The sequence below is a fragment of the Tinamus guttatus genome, unplaced genomic scaffold (genome assembly GCF_059628265.1).
Source record: "Tinamus guttatus ecotype Peru unplaced genomic scaffold, ASM5962826v1 Tinamus_guttatus_pri_ptg000252l, whole genome shotgun sequence".
In the NCBI taxonomy this organism is placed as follows: Eukaryota; Metazoa; Chordata; class Aves; order Tinamiformes; family Tinamidae; genus Tinamus; species Tinamus guttatus.
Window position 1 is genome coordinate 73,251 of NW_028288786.1, and position 19,574 is coordinate 92,824.

The 19,574-nt window shown below is 41.9% G+C and overlaps 1 protein-coding gene across 1 annotated transcript in view; it reads left to right on the top strand.

Annotated features, from left to right (window-relative positions):
- Positions 1–19,574, top strand: part of LOC104577507 (tyrosine-protein kinase Fer-like) — a 164,840-nt gene that overhangs the window by 17,890 nt on the left and 127,376 nt on the right. The window contains exons 3-4 of the mRNA XM_088526692.1: positions 2,955–3,128; positions 5,057–5,156. Coding sequence (XP_088382818.1) covers positions 2,955–3,128; positions 5,057–5,156 — 274 coding nt within the window. The remainder of the gene's footprint in view (positions 1–2,954; positions 3,129–5,056; positions 5,157–19,574) is intronic.

Consider the following 19,574-nt stretch of genomic DNA (forward strand, 5'->3'; position numbering starts at 1 on the left):
GCTATTGATTTAGCTTCTTGAGACTTACTGTTGGAAGTGTTTAAAATGAGCTCCTTCTAGCCCCTTAGGCAAATAGGCAGAAGCTCCATTCTTGCTTTAGAGCACTAAAATAACCAAAATTCTGAATTGTGAACTTCAGTATTTTAGGTTGAGCCAGCTGCTTTTTTTGTTTGTTTGTTTGTTTTCCAAACATATAGCAAGCTTTTCTTTTAAATAGGGACTACTGTTTGTGTTATATAGAATTTGTGGCAGGAAAAAAAAAAGCCAAGAAATCAAGACAGAGCCTAGCGTTCCAACTGTTATTCACACCATAGTATGTGCTGTGAAAACAAAACATGAATTCAGGGTGTTTCTCATAATTGTAAGATATTTAAGCATAGTTTTATATCCAATGTAAAATAACTATCTTGACTTTTTATGAAGGTAAGGCTGTCCTCCTGCCGCCAAGTTATTAATCATTGGATTTAGAGCAAGTACAACAACGATAATGATGAAGTAAGCTTCCCTATTTAACTTGTTGGCTAGATTCACTCCTGACTAAAGAAAGTGATTCTGTTTTAATGGCTTATTCAATTCTTGGCCCTTTTGCTGTAGCAGTGGTTACAAGCCACTTCAGTCTGACATAAATCCTGATCTGCATTGCAGTTGGTAAGGTTAAGTTTTGGACAAAGCAATGTGTTTTTTTGTTTTGTTTTGTTTTTTCTTGGTCTTATGGAGTTGATACTTTAATTCTAGCCATAACTTATGAGGACGAATATGACTGGTGTTTTAGCAGCTCAGTAGATTTATACTGAGTTAAAGAGGCGGTGTGTATGAATCGAAAGCTGCACTGCTATACCTATGAGACATTTTTAAAAAAAGAAGTACAAGAGTATATCTCTAATCTTCTATGCTATTATTTTAAATATACTACAAGAGTGAACAGAGAGATGGTGTTTGGCGAAACGTGTCCTATTTTCTTAATGAATAGGCAGTAAACATGCTGGAAGGCACAGGGCAGCAACGAGTAGCATCAGAAAAGCAGAATTTTAAGTGCTTCCCATAAATGTTTTCTGTTTTGTAGGTCTAAAAAAATACCGTGAAAGGAAACAATATTTTATTCCATTGCTTTTGATATACTGTAGTGGTGTTTGTTTTCTGTGAAAGGAAATGCTTTGCATTTTCTGCTGTCTGTCCCTGCCCAGCTGCTTTTCTATATCTTGTATAAATCTCAATTTTTGAACACTTTCCCTGATTATAGTTTTTCACTTTTAACATTTGATATTTTAAAATGATAAAATATAATCATACAAACCACTGCAATCCTATTTAGCATTTTTTTTAAGTGTAGAAAGGGAGATGCTAAAGGGAGATGCTAGGAATGGGGGAGGTGCTTTTTAATTTTTTTTAAAGGAAAGTCTTTTTTTTTGGAAGGTATATGACTTATTTGAGTTCATTTTGGTGAATTGTGAACAAAGTATTTCTTTAGAATATCCATTCTCTTGAAGAATTCTTTTGCTCTGCTTTTCGGGGTTGATTGAAACACTATTTATCTTGTTAATAATAAATCAGCCTAAGATAAAATGCAGAACTCCTACGTTTTACCTCTAGGAGCTCTCTTGTGAACTAGTCTATAACCGAAAGACCTGCTTCTCTAACAGAGGTGTTTAATGTTGTTTTTCTCATATACAACTTTGCAATATGTCTGGAAAGGGTTCTGTAACGGAGAGATAAAATATCTTTCAGAAGTAGCCAGATAGATAGCTTTATGCCATGATGTTTTAGAATACTACTTCTCAAGCAATCTAAGATAGCTCTGTGCCAGTCCATGGAACTTCTGTGAACTAAAAGAAGTGTTAAAGATAGTTTCATGCATATTAACGGTCTTTCACTTCATTCTGTAAAATCTAGTCTGACTTTTATCATAGTCATGTAGTGATGGAAATGTGTATGTATGTTTAAAATGAGATATAAGAAACCCCAAAAGCTACAAAACAAATGATATCTCAGGCTTGATTCGAGGTGGATTTCTGTTTTTAGTAAGAGCAAGATTATGAAAATCAGTGCATCAGCTGCCTTTCCTAAATGACAAATAGCCTTTCTGAATTTTGAAATGTAGCATAGCAGTATGTTAGTGGGTTATCTCTAAGGAATCTATTAATGTTCCCATCAACTAAGTATGACAGGGTTATGAAGAGTATCAGATACTCTTATTTGATCTGAACTTTAATTTCAGGTCCATATCTGTTGGATGTAATTGGACGTTAATCTCTGTTTGCATTTCAGTTCATTCTTTAGGCAAGATTCAAAGACAGAATATATTTTGCTGTCCCAAAATCTGACTGACAGAATGGCCAGGGAAGTTAATAAAATTAGATATAGAAAGATGTGCAGTTACTGTGACAGCTGAGTTATTCCTTTTATCTTTTAGCCTATTGGTAACTTGTGCTTGACACTGGTGGACTGGAGACTTATGTTGTCAGTTAATATGGAGAAACTGATGAATGGTATTCTATTAAACAAGAAAAACTCAAATGCATATCACTGAGATTTATTTAAATAAATTTAAAGAAAGGTCATCTTGAACAGAGGAATTATGATTGGGAAAGGGTGTAAAGAACACAGGGATGTTATTGTCAAAGGTATTGAGACTGTCATCTAAAAGAGGTACAGATTTCAGGGGTGTTGAAGAGTATAGGAACAGTGCTGAAATATCACCATACAATATTATATTTTTGTCTCTGATACTTTTTTGTGAATAAGTTCAAGGGCTGGTTTTGCTGTAGTAGGTAGATTTTTATCTTAGATGATCTTGAGTGTATTCAAGTAAAAATATTTTATTGTTATTTTAAGCAGTAATGCATTTTCCCCAGTTCCTGTTCAGCATTTGGTTATTTGTAAACCAGAATAAGTAACTGCTTTTGTGTGTCGTTCTCTGTCTCCCCCGCCTTTTTTTTTTCTTTCTCTCTCTCCAGTCTTGGTTGCTCATGGTACAGCAAACGGAACAGTTGAGCAAAATAATGAAGACACATGCAGAGGATCTTAATTCTGGTCCTTTGCATAGACTTACAATGATGATCAAAGATAAGCAGCAAGCAAAGAAGAGTTATGTAGGTGTTCATCAACAAATTGAAGCAGAGATGTACAAGGTATTTTTTCATTTCTGCTTTATACACTTATTTTATTTTTGCATATTTACAAATATATTGAGGATGGTATTTCTTGGTTCTTCTGTGTGTGTTTGTGTTATGTCCAGGTGGTGATTTGTGGTATGTCAATTTATTTTTTTTAATTGATGTTGTTTTATTTTTAGTTATTTTCTCCACATTTTCTTTCCCCTGCTACCTGACAAGACAGAGATGCAAAACAGATAGCATTGAAAAATGCTCTTATTCGAGTAGAAAATGATTCCATGTGACACTCTGTATTCTGTATCTTTTTTTTTCCTTATCCCCCACTCTAGACATACTTGAAAACTGAGTGCTCTTGACAGTCCAGACTGTTTTTGGTGGGGCTGGGATTCTGGTCTGTGTTCTTAAATATATAATCTAAATATAAACAGAGAGTAAAATAAATATTAAGTCTGTGGACGGAGCTCTTCAGGGCCTTTTCTGTTACTTCTGGTGCTAGTGGTGGAATGAAAAATAATATCAGTTGTGCTGATGATAGAGTGCTGTGTTTAGGCAGTGAAGCAGACAGGAATCACAGTTTCATTTTTAGGTGCTCTGGAAAAAGATGGATTGCAACTGTCAAAAACCAGGTTGGTAGTGTGAAAACTCTACCGAGAGAAGGAAAGCAAGGTTTTTTCTTTATCCCAGTGACATTTCCGGGGTTGCTGGAAACATATTACAGCAAGATATTCTAGGGTCCTGCACCTGGGGAGGAATAACCCCAGGCACCAGTACAGATTAGGGGTTGACCTGCTGGAAAGCAGCTACATGGAGATGGATTTGGGAGTCCTGGTTGACAACAAGTTAACCATGAGGCAGGAATGTGCCCTCCTGGCCAAGAAGGCCAATGGGATCCTGGCCTGCATCAGGAGCAGTGTTGCCAGCAGGCAGAGGGAGGGGATCTTCCCCCTCTACTCAACTCTGGTGAGGCTGCACCTGGAGTACTGTGTGCAGTCCTGGGCTCCCCAGTACAAGAGGGATGTGGAGCTTCTAGAGAGAGTCCAGCGTAGAGCGACAAAGATGATTAAGGGACTGGAGCATCTCTCTTATGAGGAAAGACTAAGTGAGATGAGGCCTGTTTAGCCTAGAGAAGAGAAGATTGAGAGGAGATTTGATCAACATGTACAAATACCTGAAGGGAGAATGTAAAGAGGATGGGGCCAAACTCTTCTCGGTGGTGGCCAGTGACAGGACAAGGGGTCATGGGTGTAAATTAAAACACAGGAAGTTCCGTCTTCATATGAGGAAGAACTTCTTTCCTGTGAGGGTGACAGAGCCCTGGAACAGGCTGCCCAGCGAGGTTGTGGAGTCTCCTTCTCTGGAGATATTCAAAACCCTCCTGGATGCAACCCTGTGCCCCGTGCTCTAGGTGTCCCTGCTGGAGCAGGGGGGTTGAACTAGATGATCTCTAGAGAGCCCTTCCAACTGCAACGATTCTGTGAACATGGTTGGTGTTGAGGGGGAAATCCTAATTTATTTCAAATGAACATCTGAGTATTATAATAAAAATATCAAGGACTGATGACTAAAAGATTCCTGGGCAGGTTATGAAGAGAATATTAAACTAGTGCTAACTGCTTTTGTTAGATGCAGTAGTAAAGTATTATTATAAATGTAACAGTGTTTATGATAACCTGAATTTCCTAAACAAAATTGTCAGTATATTGCCCTCAACTAAAGCAAATGGGGATCCGTGTTTGTCTTCTATTTAATGTCATATATTTATGGATTTTTTTTTTGCTTTTATTATAGCATATAACAACCTCTTAAGATAAACTCAAGCCAATGGAAAAAGATAACATCCTTATTTTGGGAAACAAATCCTGTAATTCCATTTCACTAATATTGGGATGTTTTAAAATGTTGAAGATATTTTTAATAAATTTTATGTTTTTGCCTTCTTAAAGGTCACGACGACAGAACTGGAGAAACTAAAATCTAGCTATAGGCAAGTAATGAAAGAAGTGAATACTGCCAAAGAGAAGTATAAAGAAGCTGTGGCTAAAGGTATGACTTGTGTTAGTTTTACCTATTTCTTAATACCTTTTTCAAATGTTCTAAAACTCTTCCAGGGACACAAGATAATGTAAATATAAAGTATCTTAAATAAGATGGGCTAATTTTCATTGTGTTTACTTGGTGGTATTGTTTCATAAATGATAGGCCTTTTTTGAGGTAAATGGGAGCCTTTTTCTTTTAAGCTTTTCAATGATTTCTTCGGTAGGTATATTTGGAATGTAAAATTACTTACCTTAAATTACCTTAAAAATGGTAAGCAGGTAAGAATATAGATGAGACAGAGTTGCAGCTGCAGCCTATTTTCATCCTGTGATCTTTTGTGGTTGCAACTGCCATTCGTTCAGGTACTGCAGTGGCATCAACGTTAGTTCTTGGCATTTAGTAGACTGCATACGAATGTGTGTGGTGTTTTTTTTTTTTTTAAGCACATTTATCACAACCCTCTGAGCTCTGCCATCCAGTCAGTTCTCAATCCACCTCACTGTCTACTCATCTAACCCACACTTCCTCAGCTTCCCTATGAGAAGATTATGGGAGACAGTGTCAAAAGCCTTGCTGAAGTCAAGGTAGACAACATACACAGCTTTCCCCTCATCCGTCCAGACAGTCATCCAATCATAGAAGGCTATCACGTTGGTCAAACACGACTTCCCCTTGGTGAATCCATGCTGACTACTCCTGATCACCTTCTTTTCCTTCACATGCCTAGACATGGTCTCTAGGATGAGCTGCTCCATCACCTTTCCAGGGACAGAGGTGAGGCTGACCAGCCTGTAGTTTCTCAGGTCCTCCCTCTCGCCCTTTTGGAAGACTGGAGTGACGTTGGTTTCCTTCAGTCCCTCGGCACCTCCCCTGCTCTCCTTGACCTCCTGAAGATGATGGAGAGCGGCTGAGCAATAACTCCCGCCTGTTCCCTCAGCACTCTAGGGTGCATCCCATTGGGGCCCGTAGATTAATGGGCGTCCAGTTTGCCTAAATAATCTCTAACCCAATACTCCTTGACCATAGTAATTCTTCTTCCCTCCTGGAATCCCCTAGCTCTCTTTTACCTGTTACTTTAATTTGAAGATTTATCCCCAACTATCTACCTAACAAAGGAAAATAGGATCATAGAATCATAGAATCATAGAATTGTTAAGGTTGGAAAGGACCTCTAGAGATCATCTAGTCCAACCCCCTTGCACACGCAGGGTCACCTAGAGCATGTGGCACAGGATTGCATCCAAGCGGGTTTTGAAGATCTCCAGAGAAGGAGACTCCACAACCTCTCTTGGCAACCTGTTCCAGTGCTCTGTCACCCTCACAGTTAAGAATTTTTTTCTTAAGTTCCTGTGGAACTTTTGGTGCTTCAGTTTGTGGTCGTTTCCTCTTGTCCTATTGCTGGCCACCACGGAAAAGAGGCTGGCCCCATCCTCCTCACTCCCTCCTTTAAGGTATTTATATACACTGATCAGGTCCCCTCTCAGCCTTCTCTTCTCCAGGCTGAACAGGTCCAGCTCTCTCAGTCTTTTCTCATAGGGCAGATGTTCTAGGTCCCTGATCATCCTTGTAGCCCTGCGCTGGACTCTCTCCAGCAGTTCCACATCCCTCTTGTACTGTGGAGCCCAGAACTGGACACAATACTCCAGATGTGGCCTCACCAGGGCTGAGTAGAGGGGCAGGATCACCTCCTTCGACCTGCTGGAGACGCTCTTCTTAATGCATCCCCAGGATCCCATTGGCCTTCTTGGCCACGAGTGCACACTGCTGCCTCATGGTCAACTTGTCATCCACCATGACACCCAGGTCCTTCTCTGCAGAACTGCCCTCCAGAAGGTCAGTCCCCAGCCTTTACTGGTGTCTGGGGTTATTTCTCCCCAGATGCAGGACCTTGCATTTGGCCTTGTTGAATTTCATGAGGTTTTTCACCGCCCAGTTGTCCAGCTGAGGGAGCCTCTGTGCCTTCATCCAGGTCATTGATGAATAAATTGAACAGGACTGGACCGAGGACTGACCCCTGGGGGACACCGCTAACTACAGGCCTCCAACTAGACTGTGCACTGCTGATCACTACCCTCCGGCCTCTGCCATCCAGCCAGTTATTAACCCACCTCAGCATCCACTCGTCTAATCCACACTTCTGCAGCTTGCCCAGGAGGATGCTGTGAGGGACTGTGTCAAAAGCCTTGCTGAAATCCAGATATATGACATCCACCGCTTACCCCTCATCTACCCATCCGGTCATTCCATCATAGAAGGCTATCAGGTTAGTCAGGCAAGATTTCCCCTTGGTGAATCCATGCTGACTACTCTCGAGCACCTTCTTGTCCTCCATGTGCCTGGAGACAACGGCAAGTATGAGCTGTTCCATCACTTTTCCAGGGACGGAGGTGAGGCTCACTGGCCTGTAGTTGCCTGGGTCCTCCTTCTTGCCTTTTTTGAAGAGTGGCATGAGATTGACTTTCTTCCAGTCTTCCGGCACCTCCCCCGTTCTCCAGGACCTTTCAAAGATGATGGAGAGTGGCTTAGCAATAACATCTGCCAGCTCCCACAGCACTCTGGGGTGCATCCCATCAGGGCCCATGGATTTGTGGATGTCAAGTTTCCCTAGGTGCTCTCTGACCCAATCTTCCTCTACCCAGGGCAAGTCTTCTTCCCAGGCACCTTCTCTGGTTTCTAGGTTCTGGGATTCCAGAGGGCTGTCCTTGGTAAACACTGAAACAAAGAAGGCATTCAGTAGCTCTGCTTTTTCTGTGTCTTTCGTAACCAGGACACCTATGCTGTTCACCAGCGGACCCACATTTTGCCTAATCTTCCTTTGCCTTCCAATTACCGTTGATGTATTTGAAAAACCTCTTCTTCTTATTTTTAACACCTCTTGCCAGATTTAATTCCAATTGTGCCTTGACTTTCCTCGTCACATCCCTGCATTCCCTGACAACATTCCTGTATTCCTCCCAAGGAGCCTGTGCTTTTTTCCACTTTCTCTATAATGCCTTTTTCCGTTTGAGTTTTGCCAGCAGCTCCTTGCTCATCCACGCAGGCCTCCTGCCCCCTCTGCCTGACTTCTTACTCATAGGGATGCACTGCTCCTGAGCGTGGAGGAAGTGCTGCTTGAATACTGACCAGCTCTCTTGGGCCCCTCTTCCTTCTAGAGCCCTAGCCAATGGGATTCTTCCAAGGAGGTCTCTGAAGAGGCTAAAGCTGGCCCTCCTGAAGTCCATGGTTGCAAGGCTACTTACAGCCCTGCCTCCTCCTTGCTGGATCCTGACCTCAACTAGCTCATGGTCACTGCAGCCGAGGCTACCCCTCACCTTCACAGCTCCAACGAGTCTCTCTCTATTTGTTAGTACGAGGTCCAGGAGCCCACCTCTCCTCGTTGGCTCCTCCACAACCTGCGTCAAAAAGTTATCATCAATGCTCTGCAGAAACCTACAGGACTGTTTGCCTGGTTGTGTTGTCTTTCCAGTTGATGTCAGAGTGGTTGAAGTCTCCTATGAGAACCAGGGCCTGAGACTGTGAGGCTACTTCCAGCTGTCTGTAGAAGGCCTCATCAACTTCCTCGTCCTGATCAGGTGGCCTGTAGCAAATGCCTACCACAGTGTCTCCCACATTAGCCTGCCCTCTAATCCTTACCCACAAGCTCTCAACTTGCTCATCATTCACCCTCAGGTTGAGCTCCGTGCATTCCAGTTGCTCTCTGAAGAGTAACTCCACCACCTAATCTTCGCGGTCTGTCCTTCCTAAAAAGCCCATAGTCTTCCATGACAGCACTCCAGTCGTGTGAGCTGTCCCACCATGTCTCTGTGATTCCAATGAGATCATGACGCTGGGACCGCACACAGATCTCCAGTTCCTCCTGTTTATTCCCTATGCTACGTGCATTGGTGTACAGGCATTTCAGGGAAGTAATCGAGCCTGCAGGTTTCCCGGGAGGGGTGAAAGACGACCCTCTATAATCATCTCCTATACTCACTTCCCCACTACCATACTCCTGTTGGACCCCTTCTGGCTTTGGCTGCATGCCACTGATTGCCCTGTCCATGTAACACTCCCCGTCCCCCTTCATGCTTAGTTTAAAGCCCTCCTAACCAGGCTGGCCAACCTTTTGGCAAAGACACGTGTGCCCCTCTTGCTGAGGTGGTTCTCATCGTTCCCCACTAGCTGGTGGTCTTTAGAGTCCCATAGTCATAGAAACCAAAACCCTGTTGCCAAGACCAGCGACCAGATACCTAACATGAAAAATATAACAGGGTGTTGTGATCTCAACTGATCTTTTCATCCTTTCTTCTTGTTTTAGCTCTGGTGCTTGTTCTTCATTTGTTATGCACCAAACTTTCCTATTGTAATCAAAGAGCACTTTGGCTGTTCTGCAATTGCAATGTTTTTATGTGGTTCGGATAATTTGATTAATATTTGTTTAGATAGAAAATGAACAAAATCTCTTTTAAGGCGCCTCTCCTCTGGTTTTCCTTAACCTTCTCTCTTTTCTGCTTATATTTGTATCTGTTTTCTATTATTATATTTGATACTTAATTTTACTTTCCCTAACATCCTAGTGTAAATCTCTGTTAACAAACTCACACTCTCTGCAGATTTTTCTCCCAGGAATTGCAGAATTAAAAGTCCTATGCTTTCCTCATCCCCACAAGAGGCCATGTTGTGGTTTACAAATTTTAGTGTAGTTGTACTGGTGTAAATGAACACACTGCAGTTGTACATCAACTGTGCAGGTCAGCTGAGCTGCTGTATGTTTTGTATTCTCAGTTTTCAGAAAAAAATGGGCCTAACTTCTTGTTGCAGATAAGAAAGAACTCAAAACAGGATAAATCTCTGTTGATGAAGAGTTATCTGAAGAATGACTCCAAGTAATGCTTTTACTATTAATGCCCTGGGATAAACTGTAGTGTTTGGGAACATCTTCCAGGCCCAGTGACATATCAGAGCAGGGACAATATCTTGGCATACACTATATTTCGTTACCAGGGATCATGGTGTCAGCTGCCTTTTAGTAATCTAGTGTTATTTGCTTTTGTATTCTACATGGTTTATTTCTTAAAAAAAAATGAGTTTGGGTTTGAAACACCTTTTTTTGTGGTTGTCTTTTGTTTTCTGGTATCCTGTCTGTTCATATTCGTATCTATCCAAGATAAATTCACTGAGCTGTACATTTGAAGAGCAGTGCTTGGGTAAATATTTAATATTCTGTGGTATTTGGTAAATCTCTAGTTTTTGTGATCTGGACTAATTTTTCCCATTTGTAATACTGGATAGTGTACTGCCAGCAAATGTCTTACGTGCTTGGGTGATAAAGATAGTACATATCATTAGACTTCTTTATAGCACAAGTAATATCACTGGATATGGGTAGCTGATACTGAACCTTTTAAAGGTCATCTTAAGTTCAAAGCACAAATTACAATGGCTTCATATTATCTGTGAGCATCTAGCACTTTTGCAGATTAGACTCAAAGTACCAAATGACTTCTCAGAAATGAGGCATGTTCTATGAAAGAAATCCTGTATAAAAGCTTGGTTTGAATGACTTGCTATTTAATTCTAAAGCTATTAATGGAGATTAGGGTAGAATTCAGTTCTCCAAACCATTGTTCAACTTGAGACTGACAGTTCTCCTTTGATTTCCTTTTCCATTTAGGTCTGGTTTCTTGTCTAGGCCAGGCCAGTTTCACTTTTTAAAAATACTATTCTCGACAGACTTTTTTTTTTCTCCAAACTGAATATCTATTACAGTGTTTAGCCCCACTTGCCTGGAGCAGAAGGGGACAACCACTGAATAAAACAAAAAAAAAAACTTTGTTTTGTGCCCTTGGGCTACTTAGAGTATGCTCAATTACTTGTAGATTTGCACAGTGTCCATATGAGCTGGTCAACGTGAGATGCTGTGCAAGTGACGCAAAGTAACAATTCTGATATTTTGCTGTTTTGCAAGTGTAATGATTTGTTAATGATTATGAAATATGGCTTTTTTTTCTCTTGTGAGTGGAATAGTAAAGCCATCTACTGAGAGAATGAATTTACTAGAGTTGCTCTAATGAGACCTACTTCAGTAACTGTGAACCTGAACAGATTAATTCTAATAGTCTGTTCTGTTTTTAAACCACATGACTTGGAAGACTTTGTTAAAAAATACGTCCTGGGCCTGCACACCATGTTCCTTTGCAGAATTGGAGCAGTAATGCATGTTGGGTTCATTTCGAGCAATATATAAGAGAAAAACTGTTTTTAGATGGCCTTTGCATAATGAAATGGAAAGCCTTCTTGAAATCCTTCAGATGTTTGATATTGTGGAAAAATGGGTAAGCTTCTTGCAGAGCAAGCCAAAATGACAGTGTGTAAGCCTGCAGTGCTGACATTCCTGGTACTCAGTTAACAAGGTAAATACATAGAACATGACATGTTGACTTACGCTGCTGTAGGAAAACCTGTCGCTTTGACTTTCTGTGGAGTGTTTGTGACCAACTTGGGTGTGTTGTTTGCACTCAACACTGACGTGAGGCCGTGGAGTTGCTCTCAGTCCTTGCAGAACAGCACACACATTTCCGAGGGAATTTGCTATTAACTGCTGTAGCATGTTTGAATTAAGAAAATCTCATTTTTATTTTTGTTACTTTTATACTTTATTTTAACTACTGATATCCATTAACCAGATAAGAGTTAGTTCAGTAAAGTTAACTGAGAATATTGTCTTCAGTATTCTGTAAACTTGAAGTCTGTAAATATATACAAATAATTTTTCCCCATCAGAAAACTATTTGTTGCTTGTCATCATAAATCCATTAGATGAGGTCTGAAGAAAAAGTTTATTCTCTTCCTAGAAATGTGCTGAATGGAGGAGGAGGTGGGTGACTTTTTTTGAAGGAGCATGTTCGTGTTAGTCCCTTGTAAGAAATAAAGGGGTAAAAGATGCTGGAGATGAAAATTCAACATACTTTTTATTCTGTCCATTTTTGTGAATTTAGTTTTGTGAAACCCAGGTTAGTTAAGAGTACTGCACTTGCATTTTTTATTCGACAATTCAGGCTGGTCAATAAATTTTAGAGTTTGCTTCTTGAGACAGAACTAATAACCAAAACCATCTTAGTTTAACTGAAGTAGTTTGCATTAAAAAGTGCTTTGTAGATCAGTATTAGTATAAAGTCTCTTCTGGTCTTACTCATCTCATTCACATGTATAGGGAATATTTTCAGTAGAAAAACGTAATCAAATAGTATAAAAGAACTTTATTTTCCAGACACAATGAAATAATTCTCTGAGAAAATGTGCCTCCAGAATTGAAATAAATAAGGAAGTGACTATATGGGATAAACAAATGTAGAGACAGCAAAAAGTTCAGGAGCTACCTTTGTTATGAGAAATACTGAGAAAATATATATATATATCTGAAAAGATAGATGCAGTTTGGGGAAATTATTTGAAAGACTGCTTTCTTAAAACTGATAAACTTCTCATACGTGTCCGTATGCTTTGACACAGCTCTATAGTTCAGTGTGGGATAAAAGTTTCTAAAGAAAAACACAGGAAAAATAACCTTCTGCTCAAAACATTATCATACTCTCAAAATCTGTGTGGGAGGATATCTAAATAACGGAGGCTTCCCGGTAGAAGACGGATACGATGAGCCGGACTAAGACCAAGGCGAAAAGATCGTGGGAAAGTCACCAGCTGCAAGAACAGAGAAGTAGGAGAGGAAGAACCTGTAAACAAACTTATCAGTGCAGGAGAGAGGACTGTGTGCAGGCCAATCATGTAAACGTGTGCCCCGATATCTACAGCCAACCTAGTACAGTAGAAGACACATGGACAGTAGTATGTAACCAATCGCAATGTAAGCGTACGCGTGGCTAGATGACTTAACAGAAATGTAGTAGATAAATAGAGTGCTGTAACGCAAATAAAGCGATTTCTGTTAGACTCATATTGAAGCCTTCAGGAGTCGTGTCTGGCCTCCCGCAAATCTGTGTCTTTTCTCAAAGGAGGATTGTTGCTTCATTCAAAAAAAAAAAAAGATGGAGGGTCTGATAGTCTCCTAATATTGCTTTCAAATTTAAACTTTTCTGAAATCAAATGCCATGATGCCCTAGAAAGGTTTTAATAGAGAAAATTACCAAAAGTTTGATACCAGTCTCCTTGGCCTTTCTTGTGAACTAAGACAGGCTATCCAAATTGATGTGAAGAACCTTGGGCAGTAATTTAAAGAAAAAATATTGATTGCATACCTGAGGCAGATAATGATAAAATGATAATGGATAAGATGGGCTAAAAAAAATGCTAGAAATATTCCCAGAGGAAAACAATTTTAGTGCTTGTGTTCGATGGTCTGAAGTATGAAAGGAAAAGAGAGAGAAAAGTGTGTGTGTGTGAGGGTAACTGATCCTTTTCCTTGCAAATTGTGGTGGAACAGATCAGACTGAGGAGCTTGCGAGTGGAGTTTTGGCTGTTTTGCTCTGCAGTGTGCAGTAGGATAGAAATTACAAGATTTAGTTGAAACTGAATATAAACCTAACAGGAAGAAGTGTGAATAATTTGAGGAAAATGAAGAAAACTGCAAGGTCAAACAAAAATATGGTTCAATTAGTAATTGAACACTAAATTATGGCAAGTTTCAGAGAACCTGTTTATTGACACTGTAGGCAATCATCCCTTAAAACAGGGAATGCTGGAGAACAAACAACCTAAGAAAGAGTATCTAGGCTGAACACAGGCTACAATGTGGTGTGTGTGCGTGGTGTTTTTTTTTTTTTTAATGTCATAAGAACAATATTCCTGTATGAGTCCTACTTTCCCTTCCTGCTGTGCTACAATGGAGCTTCAAAAGTGTTTAGAAGCAAAGGGGAAGCCTGCTTTCAGGGGGCCCAGCAACTTTCCTTGTCCTTGCCCACTCTGGGCCTTTGCCCTGCCCTTGCCAAGCCACAGGACACCTTGGCACCAACCCCAGCCCATGGGCACCTGCCCAGCTTGGCCTCAACCCACCCCTATAGTGGAGCCTGATTTACCTCCCTGGGACTGCAGCTGCTCCAGCTGCCCCATTGTGGGCAGCTGGACAGGCCCAGGCTGCCAGGCCTGGCCCTGCCATGACTACTTGCGGCATGCTGACCTCCTGAAGTGCTGTGATGGGCTGGACTGATGAAGTGGTTTGGGTTAGCAGCTGCCCAAAGGTCATTGTTGTCAGTGGTTATCAGGAATGAAAACCCATGTGTGGACAGTCCTACTTTAGGGTTCAGGTAAAGCTTCTTCATACAGGCATCTGTATTCTGCATTTGTTAGGTGTTACTCAGCATTAGTTTAGTGTGGGCATTGCATAGATCTGTCTTCCTGTCAGTGCCATCATTAGTGGGCCTCTGCTGTAGTGCGAACTTGGTCTAGTCTTATAATACAAATGCTTCTAGTGTAGCTAGATACTTGCTTTGTTTCTTGCTTCAGCTTTTTAGAACCTTAATGTTTAAAGTTTTGTTAGGTTAATTGTTAACAAATTTCTTCTTTAAGCAAAAAAGTTATAAAGTCCTTCAGCCTTTTTTATGCATTAGCTATTTTAAGTCATTATGAATCTCTTTTGTCCTTCAACTATTACTTCTAATGTCTTTTTAGAGCTCTGCCTTTCTGTCTCTGTGTCTTTTAGTAGTTGTAGATTGATTGTACCCTAACCTCTCTGATTTTAATCATGATTATATAATATATGTAATCAGATCCAGAAATGACTTTCAGTTTCCATTTTCTATTCAACATCTCTTGTTATTTTACTAGTCATTAACAAATGCAGGAAGTAGTAATATTCCCCTTATTGTGGTGGCTGTTCCTCCTTTGCAGAATGCTTTGTCACCTGTATTATACAAACATTTATAGCCATATACTGGTGAGGGCCAGAAGAGCTCTTTCCAAGTGATCCTACAAAGAAACATCTGCAGCTCTTTGAAATCCATTGGGTATTTTGCTGACTATGGTTCACTACTTGTTTTTTACAGATTTGTTCAGAATTGCCTTCTATGTTCATGTGTGTAATCATTTTTCAGCATATCAGTAAGAATTAAATTTAAAATTTATACATTTCTAAGTTACTTCATCAAACTTGCTAATTTCATTTAGCAAAACTATTTGTATATTTGTTTATGGCAGTGCCAACAGATAAGTCAGTAGGTGTACTTCTTTGCTGTGACCAGTTCCTTTAAATACTATTACTTTGCTAATAGTTTGAAAACCAAGTTATCCTTTACTAACTGGTAGTAGTAGATATTCTGTATTCCAAAAGCATCTATTTTGATCCTGTGCTATACTTATCTTCTTTCTCCAGTATCAGAACAGCTAAATATTGTGTGGTCTAATTGTGGTGCTATTCTAGCTTTTATGTTTCTTTCCCCTCAGCATTTTTCATATTAGGTATGTCTCTGCTTTCTTTTAAACCTATATGGTTCATCGGACCCTATCGGAAGCTCTGATATGTAGAAGGGACCCTCTTCAAAGGGAAGTCTACTGCCTTCCTGGGGCACGGGTTAAGGATGTTAACTAACTGGAAACTTCCCAGCCTGGTTCAACTGTCAGACTATTACCAGTTGCTGGTCCTACATATGGGAAGAGAGGAAGTGGCAACGCATAGCCCAAGGGCAATCAAAAGGGACTTCAGGGCATTGGGTTGAATGATCAGGAACTCAGGCATGCAGGTCATCTTCTCCTACATTCTCCCCAGTGCTGACAGCAATATAGAAAGAAACAGGAAGGTACAGCCCATTAATACGTGGCTCCGTTGCTGGTGTCATCACCAAAACTTTGCGTTTTTGGGCAATAGAAAGCCTTACATGGCACCAGGCATGCTGGCATTGGATGGGATTCATCTTTCCCAAAGGGGGAAGAGGGTCCTTGGTCATGAGCTAGCAGGGCTCATTGAGAAGGCTTTAAAGTAGATTCGATGGGGGAAAGGGGAGGTATCATCAGGGAAGCTGGTGATAAGATGGTGGATGACCTGCCATGCCACTCACACCAGCCTAACTCCAGAGACAGAGAAGGATGCGTGAAGCCTGGAGAGGGAAAACGTTAAAACAGGAGAGCTACTGAAGGCCACATAGTCAAATTAGAGCTGCCCCAGCTAGAAAGAGAGGCACAGTGGGAGCCCAACTCAAATGCTTCTATGTAAACGCACACAGCATGGGGAATAAACAAGGGGAAGTGGAGATGTGTGTGCGATTGTAGGGCCTTGATCTCATTGCAATTACTGAGACATAGTGGGATAGCCCTCATGACTGGAATGTGGCTGTGGATGGCTGTTGCCTGACATTGGCAATCGACTCCGTCCGCCGAGGCGGCCAGGCACGTCCCACCCGTGCCTGGGCCAGAGAGCACAGACACCAATATGAGGATGCTGCAAATGGCGTTTAATATACGCAGGCTGGATCTTATAAAGGTAGCGAAGGCGGAAGCATGCCTATGTAGCCAATAAGCGTTGCTCTTTACCTAATATGGCATATGCCTTAGTTCCCTATTCTTCCCGTACATCGCGAGATCTTCCGAGCGCCGTACCCTACATCTCCCCCCCCCCATGTTAATCTAAATATCCTAAATATCACTACTTTGAACAAGCTGCTAATAGCGTACATTGTGACTGCCTTGTTTCTGTGAGCGTCGTAGCTGATGCAATACATAGTGGATTATACATGACAAAATAGGCATGCTGCAAAAGACACCAATCAATACCATAATGATAATCAACCCAAGCTTCCACAATCAATTCAATTGAGCCAGGATAGTAATCATGTCCAGATACTGTTGCCTATGTTCTCAAGCCATCTCCAGTTTCCTGGGTTACGTCTTATCATCTGTAGCAGATCTGATCCTACGTTTTGAATGTCCTCCGACCTCTTGTCGATCTTCTCGTAGTCTTTTGTGGTCAGGCAACAAAATGTTAGGTTTTTGAATGTTCTGGACCGGCCTGCCCCCACCTGGAGAATCTCGAAGATTACGTTGATGGCCTCGTGATGTGCTTTGAGTATCTTGTTGACATCCCTAAAACCTGCCGCTATCTGTTGAGACAACGTGCTTACTGCTTTATTCGTCCGCAACAAGTGACAGGTCGAGCTTTGAATTTTGTATAGCCCTGTTGATCCTAAAATCGGGCCGAGGCAAGTAATATTAGCATTCACCAGGACGAGGAATGGTGCCTCGCTCATATTACCCGGTAAAAAGACACCAGGTGACATGGGGGCAAAAATTTTACAAGGGTTGGGGGTATTTTGTCTGGTGGTAGGTATGCAGCAGCCAGCAAGCATAGCGCGCTAGAGCAGGAAACGTTTCAGGTGGGGAGAATTATAGTACCGTTCGTCCATCTTGTACCTGAGTGTCTAAACAAGTCTTCGGGTATAATCCACTCCCTGTTTCCTTCATCATTCCCGCAGCTAAATCTTCCCACACCTCTGCCTATATTTATTGTATTATAACTTTCACAGGTGGCAGAGGGGTCTGATGTAATCTTTCTCTCCCATTTCTGAGCCTTCTGAGTGACTATCTCTAGGTACCCCGTGAAATTCACATGATGGGAGCGGTATGTCACATTAACATATGACCCATATGGTGACCATGATTCCCCATACACTGTCCCACTAGGCAGTATTGTGAGATTTGCTGCTCTTTGTGCCATTAATTTGCATAAAGCGTTATCTGTTAGCGGAGCCGCAAAGCTTACAAAAGCAAAGCATGTTAGTGGATTGTGTGGAAGGAGCGTTTGTAGAAGAATTGTTTGAAAGCAGGAACTGAGAGGAAAACTAGGGCCTCACATAGCTCTGGCATTACAGAGGCCTGCTTGGGGCGCTACACAGTTGCCACTTCCAGGATGGTTGGTATGCACGGACTCTGCTCCTCCACGGTTCCCTGGGCAACGCAATCTGCCCTCCTCGCAGCTGCGAAAGGGATTAACGGAGGATGGAGCGGGATGAAAGCTCCACGGCCAAACTCTGTTGCACTCCCTTTGCTGGGCTGCTGATAAGCTGCACAGTGGCTGTCTAATGAGAGATATACGATAACAAGTCCGGTGCTGTGCCAGCAAAAGTGGCAAATGATGAACTTTGCTTAAACTTTGCTCATTGTAATGTGAAAACCGTACCTCCATCTCAGAAGTTACCCGCCTCCGAGGTACGACCACCCCTCACTGAGCGTGCGCTTTAGATTTTCGGTTGACTGTACCTTTAAATGAAAGCGAGAAACTTTTCCACCAATCAATAACAATATTAAGTATGACTTTAGTCACTCAAGCTCCACCTGAATGTAAAGAAAGTATAAAAGGTGAACTAAGGATGAAAAGTCTGGAGGGAAGAATTCATCGTAACTCCTGGGTCAGTCGAGAGGCTGAGCCCCCTTCCCTCCCCCTGTGCCGGGACGCTGCCCGAGGAGACTCGAGACTGGACGTCTTCTCCCATTTTCTGGGGTGAGTGATGATTGCATATTTGTACATCAGAGCTAGCTAAAAACCCCATGCTCTAGTAGAGAATTTCCTTTACTAACATCCGAAACCTGCTTTGTAAATGCTGCACTTGAATAAATCACACTGTTTGTGAACTCGACTATTTGTTTGCGGGGGGGCAATCGGACCTGCAGTTGACAGACTGTTCGTGAATCCGATACCTTTTTTGATACCTCCTTCCCCCCCCCCACCACCATTACCACTACGGCTTTCAAACTGCAACATTTTCAACACAGGTTGAGATCAGGACTTTCCCCTTTTTCCACGCCGGTGGGGAGGCAATAATGGGATGCGCCTCTCGCCCTCGCCCATTGTCGGGCCTAGGATTCTGTGTTTCCTGGTCGACTCCATACAACCTGTATCAGCAGGATAACGCAAAGAGACCCTTTCCTCGTCTTGCCATGTCGATCGTTTGTTTTGCTGTTCTCCAATATTTCCTTTTCAACCGGACAAGGTGCTTTCTTAGTAGGTCGGGGTCCAGTCGAATCCTCCATCACTGAGGTGTATGGGTTGTGGGGGTCGTCCCACCAGCCGTTCCTGTAGGGGTAAGCTCATAGTTGCCATGAGTTTTGAGGTTCGGTCTTATCCACCTTGCGGGTACCCATTTCACTACCTCCTGCTGTCTTACGGCCGCATAGCCCCTTCCCTGGGTTACCAAGTTCCACCCAGACTCCCATATCCCTTTCTCTGGGAACCTGACCAGAACTGGGGGCCCATCCTCTATAGCTGCGACCGCCCAATGCTTATCCACTGGTGCCTTGTTCTCATCTCCACGAATGAAATGATTCAGCGAATATAGCGCTCGCATCAAAATTTCTGGTTGCTTCATACTGGGAATTCTTTGGGTATGACCTTCCCCCTCCCCAAGGATCTTGATTTTTTGTTTGAGGGTTTGATTTGCTCTCTCTACAATTGCCTGTCCTTGGCTATTGTGAGGAATTCCGTGCTGCAGTTGAATTCCCCATTTG